The sequence below is a fragment of the Seriola lalandi genome, unplaced genomic scaffold, assembly GCF_002814215.2.
Source record: "Seriola lalandi dorsalis isolate HSWRI2012SDOR001 ecotype SW California unplaced genomic scaffold, Sedor1 jcf7180002054840, whole genome shotgun sequence".
Taxonomy (NCBI): Eukaryota; Metazoa; Chordata; class Actinopteri; order Carangiformes; family Carangidae; genus Seriola; species Seriola lalandi.
Window position 1 is genome coordinate 719,974 of NW_019525393.1, and position 25,711 is coordinate 745,684.

The following is a 25,711-nucleotide window of genomic DNA, read 5'->3' on the forward strand; positions in this document are numbered from 1 at the left end:
GAGGTTGTTCATCATTACACTTACACATCTTTTTACCAGGCATGAAATTTGACAAAGCTTTGTGAAAGCAGTGAATAACTGATACTATGATCAAGCCTGCTTTCCAATACATTCAAAGTTCACATGGAGTTATGTTGCCTCTCCACATTTCTGAAGCTGTATTCAATGAACGTCTACCGCTGCATGTGTGTTTGATAGGAATTATTGACAGCACTATGGCAGATCAGAGGCAGGTGGTGGCTGTGACTGGAGACGGGACCAATGATGGACCTGCTCTAAAGAAAGCTGATGTTGGCTTCGCCATGGTAAGCAACCCCTCTTTTCAGTTTATTCTGTGTGTGTCTTTCTCTTTCTTGCTTGCCTTTGTGTGAGACGATATCTGCAGATGTCTTCTTCACCTCTGCAGTATTTAGGGATCCTTCACAGGCACTCTGCCTCAGGCTGTGTAGGTTACATGCTCCCCCTAGTGGATTTCTGAGCTTGCACAGTTTCGTTGCAGTAGATTACTCAGACTTTTCAGACAACAAACTGCTAAAATATAAAGAACAATAGACAAAATACTGATTCTGTTCTTAATCCCAACTTTATATGTATTTGCTCTTTGGCTGTTGCTTTCTCTATTTCTGCTGACCTTAATTAACTAATTAGGGTTTTAATGTGAGAAGTGTATCCTGTGTAGTCATAGCTGTTAGTTTATCAGTTATGGTGACAACTACTTTTCACATTACCTCGGCCACTGCAGCATGTTTCCATATACCCCCGGGTAACTGCAGAAGTACCTACTAAGCCTGATTCCTCGTTGGAAATCAGTGACGTAAGGTGTAAGATGGTAGTAGTTACTAGGCCGACCATATGAATGAAATCATCAGTGTGGTCCTTTGACATTCAGAAATTAGTGAAACTAGTTTCCTCTACTTGTGTGTGTGTGTGTGTGTGTATGCATCTGCTCTTTTGAGAGAATAGAGAGCAATACTCCGACAATTACACTCCTTAATTTTTATCCTATCACTACTATGGAGCACAAGGTTGACTGCATGCTCTCTGAATTCACCCTGCCAATCATCCTTTAACTCACAAAATATCAGGAAGGGTGTCCCTTGAATATGGAACCTCCTCTCATCAAGCCATCAACACACACTGTCTGCTTAATTAATCTGCATCATCATTATCCATCATCAGAGCTGACTCCAGAGTCCACTTATGTCCAGTGGCTGCAGAGTTAATTTAGACAGATTTCTTTCATTTTTCTTTGTGTGGTATATTGAGGAATAATACACTCTGGTGCAATAGACAATCAGCAAATTTAGAATCATCATAGTTGTGTACTAGAACCCTGTTTCTTTCTGACTGCACCATGTCTGCACTCTTCCAGGGTATTGCTGGTACAGATGTGGCCAAGGAGGCATCAGACATCATTCTGACTGATGATAACTTCAGCAGCATCGTCAAGGCGGTAATGTGGGGCCGAAACGTTTACGACAGCATTTCCAAGTTCCTTCAGTTCCAGCTTACTGTCAACGTTGTGGCCGTCATAGTGGCTTTCACTGGCGCCTGCATCACACAGGTCAGAGGCGAATGTGTGTGGGGGTGTGTGAATATGTACTGTACATGAACTGTAGATGCTTAACAGCTTAACATTAACAGTTATGCAACATCACATTCCTATAAGTAAATACAGAGCTACTACAACAACAATACTACAGTAAGTTATGAAAACACATATTACCAAAATAAAGCATACATCTAACCGGTGGCTGCTTTAACTACTTTATGATATTTAATATAAAATAAATAAATACATTTAAATATCTACTAAGATATTTTGAACATTGAAGATTGAAGATTTGAAGACCCTGGTAAAATCTTAAAAATAAAAGATAAACACAAGTAGAAGTAGCTCTTTTCAAGCTTGCTCTGAGTCACAGTTTTTCAACAGTGTGGCCACAGTGAAAAGGCCAATGTGGCATTCTGATGTTGCCATTTCAACAAATCCCTCCCTGGTTCTGTTGTGCTCTCTGGAGTGGTGACCATTTTTTCCTCACAAGCCTTCTCCACAATTACTTGACAAGGGAAAGAAGAGATTCTTAAAACAAAGTAATTCCTGGAAAAATTGTTTGATCAATAGACCAATAAAATATCCATCTGTGCCGTTGAGGTAGTCGTGGCTTGTTGTGTGGAACATGTTCTGATTGAAACGGCCTGAAACAGTACAAGTGATACATATAAGACCATGTTTTCACAAATCAAAATTAACCACTCAAAATTTCACTTTCACTACTTCCACAATAATGTCACTATTTCTGACATTACAGAAAGGATCAAAATGGAATATCCTGTTGAGTGGGTTATATTAGCAGAACTGCAGTATAATCTGTAATCCGAGACCATTAGAGTGCAATGCAAAACAAGCAAAACAATGGCTTATTTTAGATGATAATGCAGGTGGGTGAAAAAGGTCCGTTGGGTAAAGTAGCTAAAGGAGTGGTTATTAGTTACCCTCTACTCCTGGTTGTGTTGAAGTTACTGATTCTTATTCCCTTGCATTTCTCCAGGACTCTCCCCTGAAGGCAGTGCAGATGTTGTGGGTAAACCTGATCATGGATACTTTTGCCTCCCTGGCCTTGGCAACAGAGCCTCCCACAGAGTCTCTGCTGAGGAGGAAGCCATACGGTCGCAACAAGCCTCTCATCTCCAGCACCATGACAAAGAACATCCTCGGACACGGAGTCTATCAGCTCGTTATCATCTTCACACTGCTCTTTGTTGGTACGGACTGTAATTTTGCTCTGCGGTACACCAGAGACATGATGCGACATAACAAAGGTTCAAACAAATACGTTTTTTTTTTTTTTCTCCCCCTGTAGGCGAACAAATCTTTGACATTGACAGCGGCCGTAACGCACCTCTCCACTCTCCTCCATCTGAGCACTATACCATCATCTTCAACACCTTCGTCATGATGCAGCTCTTTAACGAGATAAATGCTCGAAAAATCCACGGAGAGCGAAACGTGTTTGATGGTATCTTCAGGAACCCCATCTTCTGCTCTATTGTTTTTGGCACCTTTGCTGTGCAGGTAAGCTGATGCTAATTATTCAGTTTTATGTTGAAACTATTGAACAATCATTTTTTTTATGAATAAGTATATATTCTATGCTACATATTTTCATAGTGTTTGAGTCTGACTTGTGCTGTGCTTTGTGTAGATTGTGATTGTGCAGTTTGGGGGGAAGCCATTCAGCTGTCAACCTCTGGACCTGGAAAAGTGGATGTGGTGTGTTTTCCTGGGGCTGGGAGAGCTCGTCTGGGGGCAGGTAACATACAAACTCATCTGTTTCTCTGTCTTTAGATTCTCCCTCTGTGCTTCTTTTCTTGCTTTCCTTATAGTTTACTATGTTTTATTCTCCCTCTGTGCATCTCTACTGTAAGCCTGTCACCTTTCCTTTTCACCCAATGCTCTGTCTTCTCTGCGGGTTAGGTCATTGCCACCATACCCAATAGCAGGTTGCGCTTCCTGCGGAGGGCTGGCCAGCTAACTCAGAAAGATGAGTTACCAGAGGAGGATGTAAATGAAGAAAATGAAGAGATTGACCACGCAGAGAGGGAGCTGAGGAGAGGGCAGATACTGTGGTTCAGAGGACTCAACCGCATTCAGACTCAGGTGAGAACACGAAAAGGTTCAATCCCCGCGCTGCGATTTGCTGTTTCATTTCAAGGAAAGATTTTGGTTTTGGTTTAAATATGGAGCTGACACTTAAAAAGACCCTCATATCAATACTTTATGATAAAACGTATTATTTTGTTTGAGGAACAATGAACACCAACAAGTTTAACTTTCACCTGTGATGTTTGCTTTTCTGTTTTACTGTCTGTCTTTGTCATATAATCAGTTTCCAGTAGGAAGTTTCACCACGACAGACATTACCTTACCCCCAAGAAGAAAATGCTAGAATATGCTATATGTTGTACATGTTAGTCAGTAACAGACATAAAGTAATTTTTTTTTCAAGATGAATTATTTAGGTGCATGAAGATGCAGCTTTCTCTCGTTGGACTTGATGTGAACACCAGCGTGGACCTGCAGAAGATCGGCGGTCAAACCTCTGAGTGAAATACAGCTGGAAATAGTCAATGATATGTTTGTACTGTGACGAACTCTGCAGACCGCCATCACTGTGATATGCAAGACAGTTTTGCCTGTGTGTTGGATTTGGGTGTTCAATGATCTCATCTCACTGATGGTCCAGGGTGAAGCTATCCCATGACACGGTATTGTTGACCAGTATCCTACAGAAGCAGCCAAACAGGGTTAAGAGAGAATAGAAATTGTTTTGTTTTTTTTTAGTATTAAAGGAAAACTACAATTTATTTCACCTTTTATTGACAGAGCTTCAGCCATCAGTTTGATCTGATGTGATAATATTATACCAACCAGGTTACTGGCTGAGATTTCGACACCACAGGTTATTCAGATTTATTTGGAGGAGAAGAAAAAAACAAACTATGAAATTACATTAACACAAACTGCATGGTAAACATCCTTCACAGGTTACAGGCCGACTTCCTGGTTCAACTTTGACTTACTACACTTGCCATAGTTGTGCACTTACAGTTCTCCTATAACCTGACACACCAGATGGTTTGTTACACAGAACCATCTGGGAAGGCTTCTTTGGAAACTGTTTGGAAAAGGGCAGGCGCTTTCAAAAAATACTTGGCAGCTGATTGGATGAACCATCTGTCTATCTCATTTATTTCTCATTTATTTATTTATGATTTAAAATCATTGAGGTTTCCCTCATTTGCATCGACGTGTAGAAATACACAGAGGACCATACTGGGTGAAAACATTTGCACACTGAGGTGAAGTGGTTTGAGATCATTGTCTTGAATTGTTCGGGGGTAGAGAGCGTGTCGATCTTAATAGTGTGTTGTGGGTAATTCAGTGTGTTTGGTGCACAAAAACTAAAAACTATCATTGTGTGTCATGGTTTAACTTCAACCAATGAGATTCTGCATGGTGGCACATTGGTGCCAATGTGCAGTAAGTGCAATCTTACTCAATTTTGCTTTTACTTATTAATTTTTCTATCTAATCATCTGTGCACTTGATTTGGATTTGGATTTTTTTGGCACTGTCACTACAAATTTCTCTGATGAAGACGATGATTTCACAAGAAGTAGAACCAATGGCCGGAACCAGAGAAAAACTGTAATAAACTGTAGTTTTCCTTTAATTCCTGAAGCAATGTGATAGGAGATGCCACAAAACAATAGACTTTGAATGATGTAAATGGCTGCATCTGTATATTTGTATATTATAAAATCACTCATCAACTTGCCAGTCTTTGAAAGGATCCAATCACCCAAATTACCAAAAAACAAATTTTCTCACCTACCTCAAATGGTTTCTGGCCTTGAAGATGGTTTTGGTTTTATTTGTTTAAGTTTTGAGGTTTCTGTGTCTGGGATCTCTAAATCCAGGTAGCCCATAAAATTGCAGTGAACTTCTTCTAACCAATACACTGTACACAATACACTGAAATTTCCTCAATTGTATTAGGGTAGAGGCAGAAATCCAAAACACGGCACCAGTAGAGATGATAGAGTTTTTTCTTTCTTTTCTTTTTTTTTTTCTTTTTTTGTAATTTGGGTGAACTGACCTTTTTTTTCACCATTTCACTGAGGGGATACTACACTCTGACCTTTAGCTGCCCCCCCTCCCATCGTGTCATGATTGAGAAACGCTGTACTCCCTTTACCACCAAAGTCACCCAGCCAGTCAACCTGTGTTGCCATTTGGTCTGTGTCACTCTGAGCAGCCATTTGTCCTCTCCTGTCCCGCTCTCCTCCCACAGATTGAAGTAGTCAACACCTTCAAGAGTGGCACCTCCTTTCAGGGGGCGGGGGCTCTGAGACGCCAATCATCCACCACCAGCCAGACCCAGGATGTAACCAATGTTTCTAGTCCTAGTCACGTGTCCTTGTCCAATGCCCTTTCCTCTCCTACAAGCACTACTGCTGCTACTGCTCCTCCCACTACTGGCCGTGAGTCAGAACTCTGTCAGTCTGCTTCTCTGCTCTCTTTGCTTCAGAGGTGCCACCCTGCCAAGAGGAAAACTTTAATCCACACATTTTCAGATGTATTCTTCTTAAAACTAACTACTGTGATGGTCTTCACTTGGGGTTGGCATCTCTGAAGATTTGTCTTTTTGTTCTTTCTTGCTATCTGCTTTTTTCATTTCCTCTCTTTCTTCTGTCTTTTTGCTGTTCATACTGGATTTCAAATTCATCTTGATATCTCCTCCCATGCTTGGGTGTACTGTCCTCTCATTGGTGAATGTGTGTTTGTTTCCCCAGAGTGCTAGGAGCGCAGGACTAAGGGTGATACCCACGGCGTGACATTTCAGGTTGTGAGTTTGTCTCCCTCTGCTCATCCCCCATCCGTCATCCCATCCCTCAATTCTCCCATTTTTATGTCTTGACGGACATTGATGTGAACTAATTTCAATCAACTCACCAAGGGACTGGGTAAACATTCAAGTATAAGTTGCATTGTTGTCTTATTTCATCTGTGAGTTTGCTTCAGATGAGGCATACCACGCTGAATTGACCTAAAGCAAAAATTTACAGGCTATTTTATGTATTCTGCTGCTGACATCATCTGCTATGACTAAAAAACTAAAGTGAAGCTACAGTATGTGGGGAAGTGACATCTTTTAAAGAACTCTACATTTGTCACCTTGCAAAGAAGTGTTCTACCCACAAGGAGACACTGTCTCTACTTAATGCTTTTATCCACCTCCATCTTCTCTTCTCTCTGTCTGTCTAACACACACACACACACAGACACGCACACACACTTTAACACTTTTCCTGTCTCGACTTAATTAATGAAAATCAATGCTTAGGGTGTGTTGGACAGGAAGGGAGGGGACCGGAGAAACTCCACATAGCAGTACTGTACCAATAATTCATCCCGTCTTGTCGCTCCATATTGTCAGTGTAGTTGACTGTCATGTTGCCATAGTTATGGACATACATAGATCCTCTGCAGCACCACTGACTTAAATTCAACCCCCCACCCTTTTCTGACACCCCATCAGTGTTACCTGTCAGACATCCTGTCACATGCACTCATCCAGGCAGGCTCCTCTTATTATTTTTTTTTTCTGTTTTGTCTCCTTCTACCCTACTTTGCCACAGTTAGAGTATATACAGTACTCCCATAATTTTGAATTGTAATATCTTTGAGACTTTTTCTGCTCTGTTAACATATTATGTTTTAATAATACACTGGGGATCATAACTTATTAATATTTAGTGGTTATGTACAATAATAGAAATGCAAAGTAGCAATAAATGAGTTGTACAGAATAATCGGGCCGGAATGATTTGTGATGTAAACAGGAACATTATTAATGCAACCACGATGACATGATATCCCTATTGGATCTCCTGTGTATACTCCAGATTCAGTTTCCTGTAAAAACATCAAATCAAATCTTTTTAAGCATCAGATGATTCCTGTGCATCCTGAACTTCAACATGTTGACGATACTGCACATGCAGACAGGATACAAAGATAACTGTTTAATCTCAGTTAAGATTCACATAGTTTGGGGCCTATACTTGAGTGTTTACTTAGAGGTGCATGGAGTTGAGAACATGCTTTGACCGTCAGACCTCTGATAGTAATATTATTATTTTCATTATTCACTATCACGCGTTCTGTGTCAGCAGTCTGTGTGCTGGTGTCCACTCCCTCACCATCCTGTTGTCTTGGTGCATGTAATTTGTGTTGACCTCTTGTTTACTTCCTGTATTCATAAAATCTTAACCTGCTGTGTTAGCTTGTTGTCTAGATGCCACTTTTTTTTTTTTTTTTTTTTTTTTTTTTTTTTTTTTTTTTTGAATGTGTTATTTTGTTGTGAGTTTTACACTGCAATGCTCGTGTTGAACCAGCTTCCTCATGTAGACTTGACTCTCTCCATCGCCCTGTTTGGGACCATGCTTTACCCACCCTGTGCTATATTTGTGTGTTTGTGTGTCCCATTCAGAGTCTGTGTGGATATTGTACCAGACAGTGCTCTGGTACCTCCAGAAGTTTTTTAAACCACCTGATTGGATCTCTCAGATCTAACCTCCTTCCTTCTTACTGACCTCGTCCACCAGATTTCTTCAAACTTGCATGTGATATTTTCCTTTAATTTTTTCCGTGAGCATTCCATTTATTAACGTGGCTTGTTTCTAGGTATACAGCACATTGGACTAAAGCGTATACTTACAACGAGCGTTTGTGTTGCTTTGGTATTTGTTTTTCTTGAAATGTATGATTTTGTTGTATTTTTTTATGATTGTTTTCCTCACGGTTTTCCTTGCACGCTAAAATTGAGTGACTTGTGAAGCGTAGTTATCTTGTGAAAGCAGAACACAGACTGCAGTTGCCCTCTCTCTGGCTGCTCCTTCACCTTGTCCCCCTTCTCCACCTCTTTATCCTCAAATGAGAGGTTCCCTCCTTCCCTTTTGTCCCTTCTCTCCTCCACTTCCCTCTTCTCTCTCATCCCAAGGGTCCCTCCAACCCTTCCATTTCATCTCTGGCGTCATCTCTCATTGTTTTTCTTCTCTTTCCTCCCTTTTTACGACAGATCCGCGTTGTGAATGCATTCCGTAGTTCCCTCTATGAAGGCCTGGAAAAACCAGACTCCAGATCATCCATCCACAACTTCATGACACACCCCGAGTTTAGGATAGAAGACTCCACGCCAAACATCCCCCTCATCGACGACACGGATGAAGATTCTGCTCGGAGGAGGAGGAAGTACTCCAGCCAGCCCTCGTCCCCCAACAAGAACAACAACGCCATCGACAGTGGCATTAATCTCACCATCGACACCAGTAAATCAGCCGCTTCCTCCAGCCCCACCAGCCCTCTGCACAGCTTGGAGACCAGCCTCTAACCCTGATCCTAACCTCAGTTCTAACCTCTAACCTCCTTCCCTTGCAATCTGGGTGTGCCTCCTCCAAATCCCTCCAGACCTGTAACTGCAACCTTATACCTTGTCAACCCCGAAAATTTCACCCAGTCCAGCTGAATTCTTACCCTCCAGCCCCTGAGTCCCCAATTTACCGCCTACACAGGACAGGTCCTGTGGCAACATGTCCATCTTTGCCCCTTAACCTTGAGCTCCTAAAGCTCCACGTTCCAATCGACATGGAGAAAATCTAAAGTAATACTGCAAGGTGAAAAGAAAAACAAACTGACATACAATCAAAAAAGCGCAACAAAGCCACAAATCCTACACAGCCATCCTGCTTTTATGGTTGTATGTGTATGGTGGCGGCAGCGATGGTGTGTATGACTATATGTGTGTTAGCATGTACTTTCTAAGCGTGCCGCTGAATGCACATATGTATAAACTGTGTCTTTAGTGGCACCAGGAGGAGGACAATAAGGAGAGACACTGCTGTGGAGTAAAAATTGCAAAACGGGACGGACTCTAAAACTCCCCTTACACTCCCTCTCCTCAACAATAACATTGTCAATACTGATGATAGTTTAAATTCAATTGAAAAACATTGTTATTATTCTGATTCTGATTCTGATTATTATTGTTATTATTGTTGCTCCTGCATGAATGTACATTACCCAAGTTTTATTTAAAAGGGTTTTAATTTTATTGAAGTTCTTTCGTTCTGATGGGCTAGGCCTCATGCTGAACTACTAAGTTAAAGACAGCTTCTCTGAGTTCCTGGCCTGCAAAGTTCCTTCCTCTGTGTGGCATGAACATGTACCCGACTGTAAAAATTTATTTCATCCATAAACGGAAATGTGTGACGAGGTGGTAGGGCTCAACTTGCACAGTAGTTTTGCACCTGTCAGAAAAGAGGAACACAAAGTAATGTTGATGATGATAGCATTTATGGGATATATTCTATAAATATAAATTCATATAAATATATTTAGAGAGAGTTTATCTTTGTTTGTTGGCATGTTGCCTTGTTCCTGCTTCAATGGCTCAAAATACTTTGACTTATTTATGTCTTAAAGAGAATGTAATTTGTTTACAACCTCGTAGAGATAAACTTCCTGGTTTCTAGAAAGAGGGAGGCAAAGCTGAAACTCAGAAGGTCCAGAGCTGTGTTGGTGTGTTATTACTGAAAACCATTTGCTGGAATTTGCCTGCTATCTTGTCAAATATTGTAGATATTTTTAGAGGATGAACAAACAAAAAGAAACCAAAATATGGTGGGATACATAGTAAATGTGGAATCTTAGTATTACTCTATATGATTGTTGGGATCAATTTGGAGTGGCTTGCCTTTGGTTTTTCTAAACGGAGTCCTCCTTTTCGTGACAGAGGGGGAATATTTCATTCTTTTTTTTTCTCTACTACTTCTCTTTTTTTTTTTTAAATTGTGTTTTTTGTTTTTTTCTGTGCTGCAGCGCTGGCCTGAGCTCAGTGCTCAAGCCAAAGGCTGATGTCAGGACCTTAACAGTGAACTGTCTTCTAGATAAACCTTGCTTGTTCGAAGGACTTGATGTTTTAAAAATATGTGTGACCATCAAATGGCTGCAATCGAGTCATATTAGAAACTTACAAAGTTATATTTGGCTTATCTGTACCGCACGGAAATCAGACTTTTTGTTCTATTTTGTTTTTGTTAAAATTTGGAATATATTGTGCTGTTATTTTTTTTATTTAATTTTGATTTATTTTGGTTTAAAAGAGTTTCTTTTCCTCTAGCAGAGAGACACATGCAAAAGCTGTTGGCATTTTTAACATCTGAAAAAAATGGAAAAACTGACAAAAAAAAAAAATACAACAAAATGGAATGTTGCTTTGACTCTTTTTCTATATATAAAAAAATGATCCTTTTCTGCACTATCTGGTTATGAATGAAAACTTCTGTGGTGTAATTCTAGATGTGCTTTTGTGTGTTTTAACCAAGCTTGTCTTCCTGCCGTCACAGAATATACAGTACTCTAGCATCTCAACTGTACTCACTAGTTGTGAACTATTTATTGTGCTTTGACCAATCAGACATTACCAGAGAGACGTTACATACAGAAGGCACATTTACCCAGTCTTATTGCACTCAGAAGGACAAGGCCACTTAACTAGCCTGTACTATTGTTATTTCTATTACTAACCGAAGTCATTGGCAAGCATGACGTGATAGGCTCATTATGCAACTTGAGAAAATTGAGAATTTTCTACTTAAAAAAAAAATCCTATATACTACTAAAGTATGTACAATCATTTATCTGAACAGTTCTATCTTTTTCTTTTTTATATCCTCCTCCTCTGTCATTTCCCAGTCAATATGTCCATCTGGAGAGGGTGCACAAGCTTTACCAGTCAGCTCAGGCGTGTTGAAAACGTAACATGGACCATTTGAATATGAATCTGTCTTATTTGAGTTGAAAAAAAAAAACAGTCTGGATTCTGATATTCTGCTTAGAAGCTGTTGATTTATTTTGTTTATTTTCCAATGTTTTAACTTGACAATTTATTTGTTTATTTGTCTGTAAAAAATTAAAAACAATAAACGAAACAAAAAAACATTACAACAGCAACAACAGCATTTTCAATTAAAAAAAAAAAAAAAGAAGACTTAAGCCAACATTCTCAAACCACTTTTACATCCAGGAGGACATTCAGCTTTAAGAGGATGCAAAGACATGGAGTTTAAAAATAATCTTTGTAAATACAGCAATGAGTCCACTGAGGACAGAAACTCCATGCGGACTAGTGTGAAAACAGGAACTCTTCCTGACTACGTCTACCATCATGTACCACAACGAGTCATACTGCCGACACAGCTGTTTGGCTGTATGTAATCAATCACTGCTCCTGTCAGAAACACTTCAAAACATCGTGGTTACATCCAAATGATAACACGTGTTGTAACAACCAATAATTATGTTGATGATGACACCGATGATGATGGCGATGATGATGCTGATGATAATGATAATGATGATATCAATGATACTTCTTGCAATATACTCTCACCTGCCTCGATGTACTGTATTTAGCAGCATGCAGTTTGTGGAACAAAGAAAAAGAGAAATGCCAACAGATAACTTTTTGGCATTCCATTTATGGGTAAGTGATTTAAGTGTTCATCTTGTTTTTATGAAATTTTTTTTTATCTATACAATAATTGTAAATAAAGAACTCAATGTCTTTGTTCATTTAATACTATGCAAAAAGTCATGCTTTTCTGATTGTTACCCACCCTTAATCCTGAGTGTGTTGCTGGAATGTTTATGGTCTCAAAAGTCAGTAAAAACAATGTGATGTAAATTATTTTCTAGCTCGAGGAAAAAGTTAAATGACGATGAAAATTATTATTATGATACCATGAGGCGGATGATAATAATAATGGTGGTGACAGTGATGATGATGATGATGATGATGATGATGCTGATGCTGATGATGATGATGATGATGATGATGATGAACTGTGACTCTTGCTGCTTGACTGTCCCATTTACCACACTCCTGACAGGAGCGCAAGTGAAAAACATAATAAAAACAAAAAAATGAAAAATCACTAAATAAATCTCCCAGAGCAGCATGACCCAGCATGGTGTGTCCTGGCCCCGTGTGACATGTCCTGTTCTGATTCGTTGTGCTTCACCAACCACTTTGACTTGGATTGTTTTTCCATTTTCACTGATTTTTTTCAAAAGTTCCTGCTTATAGGAAATGTTTTTGGGTTTCACTTTAATTATGAAAAGCTGCCAGCCAAGGGTTTTAAACTGATGACAGTAATTGCAACATCCCTGGTTCAAGGGTGGTTCTCCCCCCTTTTCTCTCTAGTCTCGAATGCAGACATAAAAAGGCTTAAAAAGGAGGAAGTAATGTTCATTTGCATTGAATTCCAGCTGCCTCTGTAAAGCTGTAGGCACAGTGGTGCTTTGAGGCTAGTGCTAACATGCTGATGTTTAGCACTGTTGCTGATGTGTAATGTTTGCCCTGTTCGGAAGCTTAGTTTAGCATATTAGCATGCTAACATTTACTAATCACAAAGTACAGCTGAGGCAGATGGGAATGTCATTCGTTTAGCAGATTATGAAGATGATGGCACAGGTGGAAAAGTTAAGGGATCACCAAAGTAATTACAGTTCAGCTGAGGGGGACATTAATGTCTTCGAACTAACTTTCAGGAAAATCCATCCAATATTATTTAATGCATTTCATTCAAAACCAAAAATGTCAACCTCAAGATGGCGCTAAGGAAAAAGTCAGAAGATCAACAAAGTCATTAGGATCCATCATCTGGTGACCATGAATGTACAAAATTTCACAGAAATAGTTGAGATATTTCTATATTTCTGCTTGAAATAAGCAGATTTAAAAATAAATAAATAAAAATCTCATATTATTTCATTAAAAAAAAAAAAAGGTTTTCTGAGAGCAGCTTCCTTTTCAAAGAATGACCTTTTCATATTCTCCCAGTTGCATGCCTAGAAGCAGCCCAGCACAACACCAGTTTGATCTGTGGCTGCTCCACTGGAGCAGTTGCGGATGAAAAGCTTTGCCCAAGGGCATCTCAGCCCTGCTAATGCGGGAGGGGCAAGTATTTGTGTTTCTGATTTATTCACACAGTGAAGTCCATTAGCATGCTGCACATCTCACTATACAGTAGTGATTATATTGAAGGTGGCAGACCAGTACAGTCCTAAAGCTGATACATACTATACTATGTTTGTCCTACACTAAATGCTTCTTTCCTGAGATTTTTAAGAGCTGCAGTTTGGTCAAACACATCAACATGCCAAATATGTTTCCATGACTTAACATTGCTGATGCTTGCAGCATGCTAAAGTAGCTTTGTACAGGACTGATCCCATCCAGTTACGATGGGAAGAGGGAGACAGTGTATTAAGAACATCATAAAATTGCAGCGACTTAATCTTCTTTCCAGTACCAGTATTATACTGGTATGATTTAGACCCCGTGTACAGAATCATTTAAAAGAAAAGCTCTGCACACAAGATGACTGTATGTTCCAAACATGATGACAGGCTCAAACTGATGGATGGAAACGCTGCCACACTGGTGCTGAATATCAGTGCAGTTGTTTTCTTTTTGTTAATCAGTCACTCCTCCTACAGTAGTGACTGGTTTAGTCAGTTTGACATAATTATGGTGTGGGTGTTAGAAGGGGCTTGTTATATAACAGAAAGGCTATAGAAGAAGTTCTAAATGTCTAAGTCCACTGGAGGGCAGTATTTCACTAGAGATAACTCAATACACCATTGTGTTCTTGTTCAGCCATGTGAAGATCCCTGAAAAGTGTCTCTTCAACATCAGTGTTCTTTTATTATAAAACAAAGGTCATCATGATTCAGTCTCATCATTCTGAAGTGCAAAGCACTCAGACAGTAAGATTCATGTCATTGGGGCTCCCCGGTGACTCACCTGGTAAAGCGCGAATCACTTAGGCTCTGTCCTTACCGCAGCTGTTATGAGTTTGAGTCCGCCCCATTGCCCTTTGCTGCATGTCATCCCCCCTCTCTCCCCAACTTTCCTGTCACTCTCTGTCACTGTCCTATCAGAATAAAGGCAAAAAAACTGCCCTAAAGATCCATGTGAGTTGTCCAAAGAATAGCCGATAGGAAACACTGTCATCTTATTTGTCTTTTTCTTAAATTAAACTTGTTTTCAGTCTCCAGGACTTGTTTAGGTTGAACATCAGTGTTATTCAAGACAAAAAGTGTCAAGCTTTGTTTCCCATGAGACATGATCATTTTGGTATGAGATAGCAGGAACCTGTCCTTATTTACTTACTTTACCACCTGATGAATGCAAGCCCAATATTGACTCTCCATTCATCTCTGTTCAGGTTTCCACCAACCCCTGAGGCAAATATCTGGCTCTTTAAGTGATAAAATCTCCACTGTGTTCATCAGCTAGTTGCTAACTGCTGCAGGGAACTGGGCAGTGATGTGATGTACTGTAACTCTGTGCGCTCACATACAAGCTTTAAATTCAGATAGATAAAGTCTGTTTAGCTTTTACATTATGTGAATTAGACATTCTGAGATGCTCAGTTATTTAAGTAACCGTAGCCTGTCTGTCAACTCCAACCAGTCTGCCCATTCTCCTCTGAGTGCCTGAGTTATTGCTCAGTTATGATTTGTCACACAAATTGCTTGTTAGCATGCTAACACTGGAGATATATCTGGGCTTAAGTAGTGAATCGACCAACTGACATTGCCATTTCAAGAGCCACAAGCTGTGGCATGGCTAAAAAGCCCCCTTTTTTGTTCACTCTTATGCTGGTCGCATCAGTACATGTTGAACAAAGGTGTAATGATTGTTATGGTTTATTTAATTTCTGTCAGGTTTTGATCATGATACTTGCTACCAATTGCAAGCTTTGCCTGATCAAATAAAGGACTATTTGAAGGGTTGTGTCTACCAAGTTACAACAAACAAACAAACAAACAAACAAACAAACAAACAAACAAACAAACAAACAAACAAACAAACAAACATATTTATTCACTCATCCCTAGTGGTATCTCTGCATTTCCATCCAAGAATCATCATCAGCATGTCTGGTTACTCAGGCTAATCTGCAGAACATGGTGTGAGCAGTTTTCACTGGCACTGAAACAGTCCCTATGAAAGTTGTTGACACAATGTTCAGTGAGTCATCTGGAGTGACAAGAGATTTTGGGATGTTCTTGTTGAATTTTTCAGTGCTGAGAGGAGGTAGGAATCTTGGACATATCTCAAAACCTGGGCACTGAAAACAAAGTAATCTACATGGCTCTGCTAAACATGAGCAAATATGCTTTTGCTAATGCTTTATTTTATAGTAGTAGTAGTATTAATTACTACAATAGTAGTAACTATAGGGAAAATAGGAACGTATTTGAAAGAAAAATCATTTTAATTAATTAATCTTCTTAAAAACTTCCTTCTTGCATGTGTTGAGCTATATATTTTTCTATAAACAATGTCTTGTGAGTTCAGCTGATTGATGTCCTAACAACAGTGAATTCATAAGATGTGTACTATGAAAACTATCTCCACTTCCCAAAAATTAGAAACAAATGACACAGTTCCTTTCTAGAAACTAAGAAAACTATTTGCAGACCCAAAAAAATAAATCCCTGCCATTTTTTAAATTTATTTTTGTCATTCTGGAGAACTGACTGTTTAAACTAGTTATGTAAGATGTGTAGAAGCAGACACTTACCCACAGTATATAAAAACATCATTAAATCAGATGTTACTGCTTCAGGTCTAGGCATGTAGTAGAAATACAGTCTCAAACATTCGGTGTGAGTGTTACAACAGGAGAAATCCCACAGTTGGATGGGCAAATCCAGAGATGTCACTACTTTAGCATTAACCCTGTGTTAGCCTTAGCATTAGTCTGGTAGTGTGTGTGATAGCATCAGCATGCGTGGCTGTGCCTTCTGTGATGGCACAGTCTGTGAATATAGAGTGGGCTCCCACAGCTCGGAAGATTAGCGCCCAAGTGCATTCAAGTCCATGTGCAAGGGCCGATTTCCAGGAAGAATAGCCCTTTATTGGGCCCCAAGTTGAATCCTGCTGCTTCCCTTTGGCCCAATAGAAGGCTGCAGTAACTGACAGTCCTTTACAATCAGCCAACACTGGTGGAGGTTTTGGGGCTCTCATTCTTTTTTTTTCCTCACTCTTTTTCTCCAAAAGGATTGATTTTGAAATTACTCTTTCTCTGCCCAGTCTGTATATGGGTTGGTATATTTGTGTGCATTCGTCCGTATATCTGGGTTTGTGTGTCTGCACGCATATACACACTCATACAAAGACACTCACACACGTGCACATTTGAATGCCAGCCTTGGCAATTGTCTTAATGGGATAAGGGGAGACTATGGTTCCTGTTGGAGGGATGGGACTGTGGGAATGACATGGGAAAACACACACACGTTACTTTCATGGCACTAACAGCTGAGTTGTCGGTTGATTCAAAGCAAAGGTGATATGTGGTGACTTGTTATCTCCCAAATACACCTCAGGGCTGTAAATACTCTGCACACTGGTCAAAAAAGATATGACATATCTTTAGGCAGGATTGAAACTTTTTTGCAAAACAAAACACAACCATAATCGACAATAAAAAGAAAAAAAGAATAAGAAGTGGTAGTGACTCATGTGCTCAGTGATGTAGCGTATTCACAGTTGTGAACTGTTACATCCTTTAGTTGACGTTGATCATTTAACACAGTGCAAATGTAAGGGTCATTTAAGGAGACTGAAAGAAGGGACACTATAGATTACTGAAGGAGGAGAGGGGGGCAGTGCTGCAATAAAGAATTCTGACCAGTAGGGGTCATCTGTGGCCTTCATGCTAAGAAACCTGCTATTTCAATTGTTCCCAACCTTTTTGGCATGTGACCCTTAGAACAAATCAATATGTACTTGCAACCCATTTTGCACACAAGTTTTGACCAATTCTGCCAATGACTGATTTTTTAAATTTGAAATAGTTTTAGAAGCTGTAAGCGAGGAAACTGTCCAGTATTTCACAATAGAAACAAATTAGAGGAAAGATAATCTTCTATAAGATAAATAAATAATAATCTTATAACTTTAAACTAATCTTGTGTAACAGAAATGTAGATTCTTCTTTCTTAAAGCTTTAATGATCTTGTGACCCCAGTCAGATTTATGTTGGGACCCTTTGGGAAGCCCCAGCCCCTAGGTTGGGAACCACTGACTTATCCGTTTTCATCATGCTGTATGAAAACAATGTTCAGTGGAGATGCAGTTATGTTGGAGCATAATTCTTGACTTCTGAAATAGGCTAAAAGTTTTACGAAAAACGTCTTATCAAATGGTCTACTTACTTGGCTTTTCCAACGCTTTCAGCTTTCAGTGGATGGAAGTGGTTTTTCGTCAAAGAGATTAGTATTAGTTTAGAGGTTTAGATGTAGAATAGCATGTACTGATGTAATTACTGGCTGAATTATGCTTCTCAGTCTTTCTTTTAATGAATAATGCGTTACATATATGAACTGCAGCGGTGTCGTCAGGAGGCGGTTGAGATGGATGATTGATTTAAACAGCTGTGGTATGAAAAATATTTATTTATTATAACTATTGGTGGTAAAGCTCTGAGGGCCAAATTTGTTGCCCTGAACTATCTGACATATGAAGCATACACAGTTATACACACACACACGCACACACACACACACACACACACACACACACACACACACACACACACACACACACACAGTCGCACTCAATTCTCTGGTGACAGCAGATGGACAGGTCTGTGATTACCGTCCCACCTCTAAACCTCACAGGTATAATAGCCCCATTCCCCCGCTCATTGTGTCGATACTGAGATGTCAGCCAGTGATAAGTGAAATTACAAATTCAGAGGAAGATGTGTGGGTGTCATATTTCCCAGAGAGATCAACATTTCATTTTGAGGTAAGGATGATCTGAAGAGGGGGAGGAGGATGGATCACCCACAGAGAGAGAGAGAGAGAGAGAGAGAGAGAGAGAGTAAGAGAAAGAGAGAGAGACCACCACCAGCCATTATTTGTATGATATCCAGTTTGTCTTCATTACCCATGGTCCATTGCACTCCAGGATGTACTAATAGCCCATGCATCAAAAGGTTGTCTGGCAGGTAAGTATTGTGACAGATTGAACTAAGAATAGCTAAATGTATAATTGCAAATCAGTTTTAATATTATCAGTCTCCCAAGAGTAATCTACAGGGTGAAGGGCTTGAATGAAATGATTAACTTGGTGCTCATCTAGCCAATGACTGTGTGATTGCAAATGACAGTTATCAATACTGATACTTTGGTCTACCTTTGGCATTTCTGTGATAAAATGGACTCAGGACTTTGACACATTTAGGCTCTAACACTGGTGATTTTGCCAGCAAGTACTCCAAACTATGTTGATGTTGTTTGTCATCATTGCCTTCCAAAATGACCCATATTAACATTTTCTGAATGTCATTAGATTTGCAGTCATAAATCCTGCAGTTTTATCAGCATTTTCCAGTCCAAGCTCTTTAATGTCAAAACTAAAAAAAATTACTATCTCCTTCTTTAAACAAAATACTAACATCAGCAGGCTTTTTTGCTTCTATTTCTATCACTTCTTTTCTTCTGTTGAAGTTAGCATGCCAACCAGCTAACCCTGGCCCAGTTGGCCGGTCTTGTCACAGATACAGAGTCACTGTAGCGTCCAATCTGCCCTGAAGAAGTAGTGCTGCTCAGCGCATGTATTATGATCTCTTGTATTGTAAACACAACAATGGCTGAAGCTCATGGCAAGACTGGTAAGCAAACAGCTATTAGTGCTAACTTTAGCTATGTATCAATAGCTAATTTTTCAAATAGGTACTTTAACACTTGATGACAACTTTATGACAAGATACCTTAAAATAATGGAGAGACATTTGTTTTAGACAAAAAAAGCATTGACCATGACATTGATGTTTTGACCTATCAATCACCGTGGTAACTAATAACATTAATAATGGCTGCATTCAGTTTACAGTGTGTGTTAATGCCAGGGCTCTGGCATAGACATTTTTCATTTTTTTCTTTCAAACATTTAATTTGTAATATGGTGTTATGTTGGAACCGTTGACCTAGATTAGTTAGAACTTTTATTTATTAGCAGTAACCCTGATAATAACACAAATACTGGAAACTCAATGTGATAAAATACAGCACATTTTCTTAATAGTGTCCATGTTGTTTCCACATTCCGACTTAAAAGCACACAAACACACCAAAGTCGGAGGAACGACTTCCTAGTGGTCCAAATGGACCATCCGAGGAGCATGTGAATGCAGCATAATACTTACATAGCAAACTAAAATGGCAAATGTTAACAAGCAGCAACAAAATCATGCAATCAGTCACTGTCATTATGATACTGTCACTATAACTATGGCAGTTGAGTGTAAATCAAATGGATCATTATTTCTTGCTTGTTTCTTGTTTGTTGTTTTGTGGTACTTGAGTTTGCCTAATGCCCTGCACACCCCTTCAAGTGTTAGAACTTATTTTGCCTGATTCAACCTCTTCTCAGGAGTATGTGGGCCTTTACAGATGGTATGTGATTAACAATCCCCCTACTCTCCTCTTCACTCTGTTGCACGTGACAGGGTGGCACAAATAACACCTGTATCATAGTTAGTGGTACATAAAGTAGAATGAAATCACATAATTCCCATCATATCTCCACCCAGTTTCAACCTGAGTTGTGAGGTTGTGAAAACACTGCAATTTACAGAGCTTTTATTTTCAAATGTGCAGCTTCTACACAGTACATCAAAATGTTTACCCCCTCTACCACAGATATTCAGACAGATACTTTGTCAACAACTCAACATAGCAATGGGACAAACAGGTGAAGTTGACTGACTCAAACACAATGAGCAAATGAAGATCTCCCTCTGTAACACTTGCTGCTCATGTTTTTGCATTTATCAGTGACTCTGCACTGTCTGAGTGTCAAGTTCTCTGGGAAGTGAGGTAATTATATGAAAAAATGTTAGACAATGCCAAAAACCTTTGCAGGAGACCCATTTTAAAGCAGAAAAATGGATTTCAAACTGTATTTATTAAACAAAACCAAATGATTTCCACTTATTATATCACATAAATAGTGATAACAGGGTTATGTTATGCAGAGAAGAGATTAGCCTTATAGAGTGTTGCATGTGCAGTGTTGAATGTGTGCACTTACATGAGCACTAGTCTCTGATAATATTAATATTCAGCATACCGATATCAGCCCTCTCAGCTCTATTGGCATGTGCCCGGGGCTGTTGCTGGCAGGTCTCACTCACTACTGGGTGGCCTGGTTGGTAGCTACTCAATGCTCCTCTCTTTGCCAAGCAGAGAAAGCTATTGGACTCTCCAAGGAAAGCAGTAAGGTTGGGTCAGAGAGTGTGTGTGTACTGGTGTGTGTGTCTGTATATATGCATGCCCACGCGTATGTTTGTGACTCAAGCTAAATTGTGACACTCTCATTGTTTTATACTGTTATCTGATACTGTCACGCTATTGTTGTGAATGTAAATATTACCTTTTGTTGGACACCAGACTAATTGTTGCATTGGGATGAAAGAAATGCTGAACTCAAGTGGAGTGAATAGATGCAGTGGATTGGCTGAAGCTAGTTTGTTGAACCTGAGTTTGGGATCTGTTGCGCTGGGCTCTTTGTCTTGCATTTCCCCTAGCTTCTTTTCTCTTCACTTTCCCTTGCAGTTGCTTTTTGTTGGTAGTGAAAATTGTGCATCAATGCAGTCTAAAGCTTTCTCAGTGAAGTGACCCGTGTTTAAATGTTCTGGGGGCGTCGTGTTGAATTGCTCAAACAAATTGCTGTTGATATGAAGATGTGGGGTGGTGTCTCTATTGAACCGGAGGTTTATACACTTGGCGACGCATTAGCATTGCAGGGGACTGAATGGTAGATCTGGCTGAAGTTATGACTTTGTCTTTTGTCAGTCACTTTGGGTCCTTGTTTTGAGTGGGCTCAGTTCCAAACATACCAAACATTTCAAATGCAGATTTTCAGAGGGATGCACTTCCATTCAAAAATCATTCTATAGAATGAAGCTTAACAAATGCTTCCTTAAACTTTTCCTTTCTCAGTTCCAACTCAATCAGCTGATTTAGGCTGTTATCCCTAATCCAGTCTATCAACATCCATAAGACAATCATCTTGTGTGAAAAATTTAAAATCTGTTTCATTTTTGCTCTAGTCAGCGGTCACTTGGATGCTTGAGTGAGACAAACCAAACCTCCAGCTTCTAATGGGTCTATCCGATGAGCCCAACAGCCCCAGCTCTGAATTGCATCCATCTAGATCAGGTAGACCTTTCCCTGAGTGTAATGCTTGCTTTGTTCTAAATTCTAAATTTATTTTAAGAAAATAATTGTAACACAAAACCTCAACCCCTAAGAGTCCAGATCAACATATAATCCCTCTTCAAAATCAAGCATATTGTGCTAAGAAGCTGCGTGGAAAAAATGGAAGGACTTAAGTACAAAAATAATCATTTTATACCATTTTATATTTGCCTACTATACTGTGATGTTTTTTTGACTTTTTATGCCTTACTTTACTATGAAATTTTTGTGCCTTACTATACTATGAAGTTTTTATGACTTGTTATGCCTTACTATACTATGTCGTTTTCATGCCTTACCATACTATGACATTTTTATGACTTTTTAGGCCTTACTGTGCCTTTTATGCTTTACTAAACTATGTCGTTTTTTTTTTACTTTTTATGCCTTACTATACTATGACCTTTTTTATGACTTTTTATGCCTTATTATACTATGTCATTTTCATGACTTTTCATGCCTTAATATACTATGTGGTATTTATACCTTATCATACTATGATTTTTTTATGACTTTTATGCATTACTATACTATGTCGTTTTTATGACATTTTATGCCCTTATTATACTTCGTTGTTTTTTTGAAATTTGATGCCATACTATACTATGACGTTTTTTTAGGTTTTTCTGCCATGGTATACTTTGACGTTTTTTGGCATTTTTATGCCTAATTATATCATTTCGTCTCATGCCTAACCATACTATGAGGTTTTTATGACCTTTTATGCCTTAATATACTATGATGTCTTTTTGACGTTTTATGCCATACTATACTATGAAGTGTTTTGGCATATTTCTGCCATAGTATACTATGAAGCTTTTTGGCATTTTTCTGCCATAGTTAACTTTGATGTTTTCTGGCATTTTTATGCCTAATTGTATTATTTTGTCTCATGCCTTACCTTACTATGACGTTTTTATGACCTTTTATGCCTTAATATACTATGATGTTTTTTTGACGTTTTATGCCATAGAATACTATGACGTTTTTTGGCATTTTTATGCCTAATTATAGTATTTTGTCTAATGCATTGCCATGCAATGATGTTCATATTACCTTTTATGCCATACTATACTATGATGTTTTTTGTTATTTTTCTGCCATAGTATACATTGACGTTTTTTGGCATTTTTATGCCTAATTATATAATTTCGTCTCATGCCTAACCATACTATATAATAATAATATGATGGTTTTAAACCGTAGAACACCGTGAGATTGTGAAGAGCTGACACCATAGTTAAGTGGTTAAAGCAGTTGCTTCACACTACAATGACTGTAGGTTCGAATCCTGCCTTTGACCCTTTTTGTATAAAACTTGGATGTTTTCCTTTCACCTGCGTCTGTTCTCTCTGGGTACTCTAGCTTCTGGCTTCTTATAGCTGATTACACTAAGACGCTTTTTAGCATTTTTATGCCTAATTATATCATTTCGCCTAATGCCTAACCATACTATGAGGTTTTTATGACCTTTTATACCTTAATATACTATGATGTTTTTTTGACGTTTTATGCCATAGTATACTTTGACATTTTTTGGCATTTTTATGCCTAATTATATCATTTCGTCTCATGCCTAACCATACTATGAGGTTTTTATGACCTTTTATGCCTTAATACACTATGATGTTTTTTTAACGTTTTATGCCATAGTATACTATGATGTTTTTTGGCATTTTTCTGCCATAGTATACTTTGATGTTTTTTGACATTTTTATGCCTAATTATATTATTTTGTCTCATGCCTTGCCTTACTATGATGTTTATACAGCCTTTTATATCATAATATACTATGATGTTTTTTTGACATTTTATGCCATAGTATACTATGACGTTTTTTGACATTTTTCTGCCATAGTATACTTTGACATTTTTTGGCATTTTTATGTGTAATTATATCATTTTGTCTCATGCCTTGCCTTACTATGATGTTTTTCTGACCTTTTATGCCTTAATATACTATGATGTTTTTTTTTATGTTTTCTGCCATACTATATTATAATGTTTCTTTGATTCCTTTTTTTTATGCCTTACTATACTATGATGTTTTTATGACCTAATTTATTCCCTACTAAAATATGTAATTTTTTATGCCCTACGATAATATGATGGTTTTAAAGCGTAGAACACCATGAGTTTGTGAAGAGCTGACACCATAGTTAAGTGGTTAAAGCAGTTGCTTCACACTACAGTGACTGTAGGTTCAAATCCTGCCTTTGACCCTTTTTGTATAAAACTTGGATGTTTTCCTTTCACCTGCGTCTGTTCTCTCTGGGTACTCTAGCTTCTGGCTTCTTATAGTTGATTACACTAAGACGCTTTTTAGCATTCTTATGCCTAATTATATCATTTCGCCTAATGCCTAACCATACTATGAGGTTTTTATGACCTTTTATACCTTAATATACTATGATGTTTTTTTAACGTTTTATGCCATAGAATACTATGATGTTTTTTGACATTTTTCTGCCATAGTATACTTTGACATTTTTTGGCATTTTTATGCCTAATTATATCATTTCGTCTCATGCCTAACCATACTATGAGGTTTTTATGAGCTTTTATGCCTTAATATAGTATGATGTTTTTTTGACGTTTTATGCCATACTATACTATGACATTTTTTGGCATTTTTATGCCTAATTATAGCATTTCGTCTAATGCCTTGCCTTACTATGATGTTTTGTACAGCCTTTTATACCATAATATAATATGATGTTTTTTTGACATTTTATGCCATACTATACTATGACGTTTTTTGGCTTTTTTCTGCGATGGTATACTTTGACGTTTTTTGGCATTTTTATGCCTAATTATATCATTTTGTCTAATGCATTGCCATGCTATGACGTGCATATTACCTTTTATGCCTTAATATACTATGATGTTTTTTTGACGTTTTATGCCATACTATACTATGACGTTTTTTAGCATTTTTCTGCCATGGTATACTTTGACGTTTTTTGGCATTTTTATGCCTAATTATATCATTTTGTCTAATGCATTGCCATGCTATGACGTGCATATTACCTTTTATGCCTTAATATACTATGACCATTTTTAGCTTTTTTCTTCCATGGTATACTTTGATGTTTTTTGGCATTTTTATGCCTAATTATATCATTTCGTCTCATGCCTAACCATACTATGAGGTTTTTATGACCTTTTATGCCTTAATATACTATGATGTTTTTTTGACGTTTTATGCCATACTATACTATGATGTTTTTTAGCTTTTTACTGCCATGGTATCCTTTGACGTTTTGTGGCATTTTTATGCCTAATTATATCATTTCGTCTCATGCCTGACTATACTATGACATTTTTAAGACTTTTTGTGCCTTACTATAATATGACTTTTTATGCCATACAATACTTTGTCATTTTTATGACTTTTTATGCCTTACTATACTATGTCGTTTTTATTGCCTTTTATGTCTTACTATACTAGGTCATTTTCTTTTACTTTTTATGCCTTACTATACTATGTCATTTTCATGACTTTTCATGCCTTAATATACTATGTGGTATTTATACCGTATCATACTATTATGTTTTTTTGACTTTTTATGCCTTACTATACTATATTATTTTTATGACTTTTTATGCCTTACTATACTATGTCGTTTTTATTGCCTTTTATGCCTTACTATACAATGACTTTTCATGCCTTACTATACTATGTCGTTTTTATGACATTTTATGCCCTTATTATACTTCGTTGTTTTTGTGAAATTTGATGCCATACTATACTATGAAATTTTTTGGCATTTTTCTGCCTAATTATATCGT

General features: G+C 38.2%; 1 protein-coding gene across 6 annotated transcripts in view; it reads left to right on the forward strand.

Annotated features, from left to right (window-relative positions):
* The window catches only part of atp2b2 (ATPase plasma membrane Ca2+ transporting 2), a 112,581-nt gene extending 99,963 nt beyond the window's left edge, over positions 1-12,618 (forward strand). For 3 of the 6 annotated variants that reach the window (XM_087179442.1, XM_023426803.2, XM_087179441.1), the window contains 7 exons: positions 199-305; positions 1,373-1,564; positions 2,553-2,766; positions 2,865-3,076; positions 3,207-3,314; positions 3,479-3,661; positions 8,649-12,618. In XM_087179442.1, the coding sequence (XP_087035568.1) occupies positions 199-305; positions 1,373-1,564; positions 2,553-2,766; positions 2,865-3,076; positions 3,207-3,314; positions 3,479-3,661; positions 8,649-8,960 (1,328 nt within the window). In that variant the 3' untranslated portion in view covers positions 8,961-12,618. Of the gene's footprint in view, positions 1-198; positions 306-1,372; positions 1,565-2,552; positions 2,767-2,864; positions 3,077-3,206; positions 3,315-3,478; positions 3,662-5,858; positions 6,049-6,360; positions 6,411-8,648 lie in introns of all 6 variants that reach the window. The other 3 variants (XM_087179443.1, XM_023426807.2, XM_087179444.1) reach the window with 3 other exon arrangements.
* Positions 12,619-25,711: the final 13,093 nt, after the last annotated feature.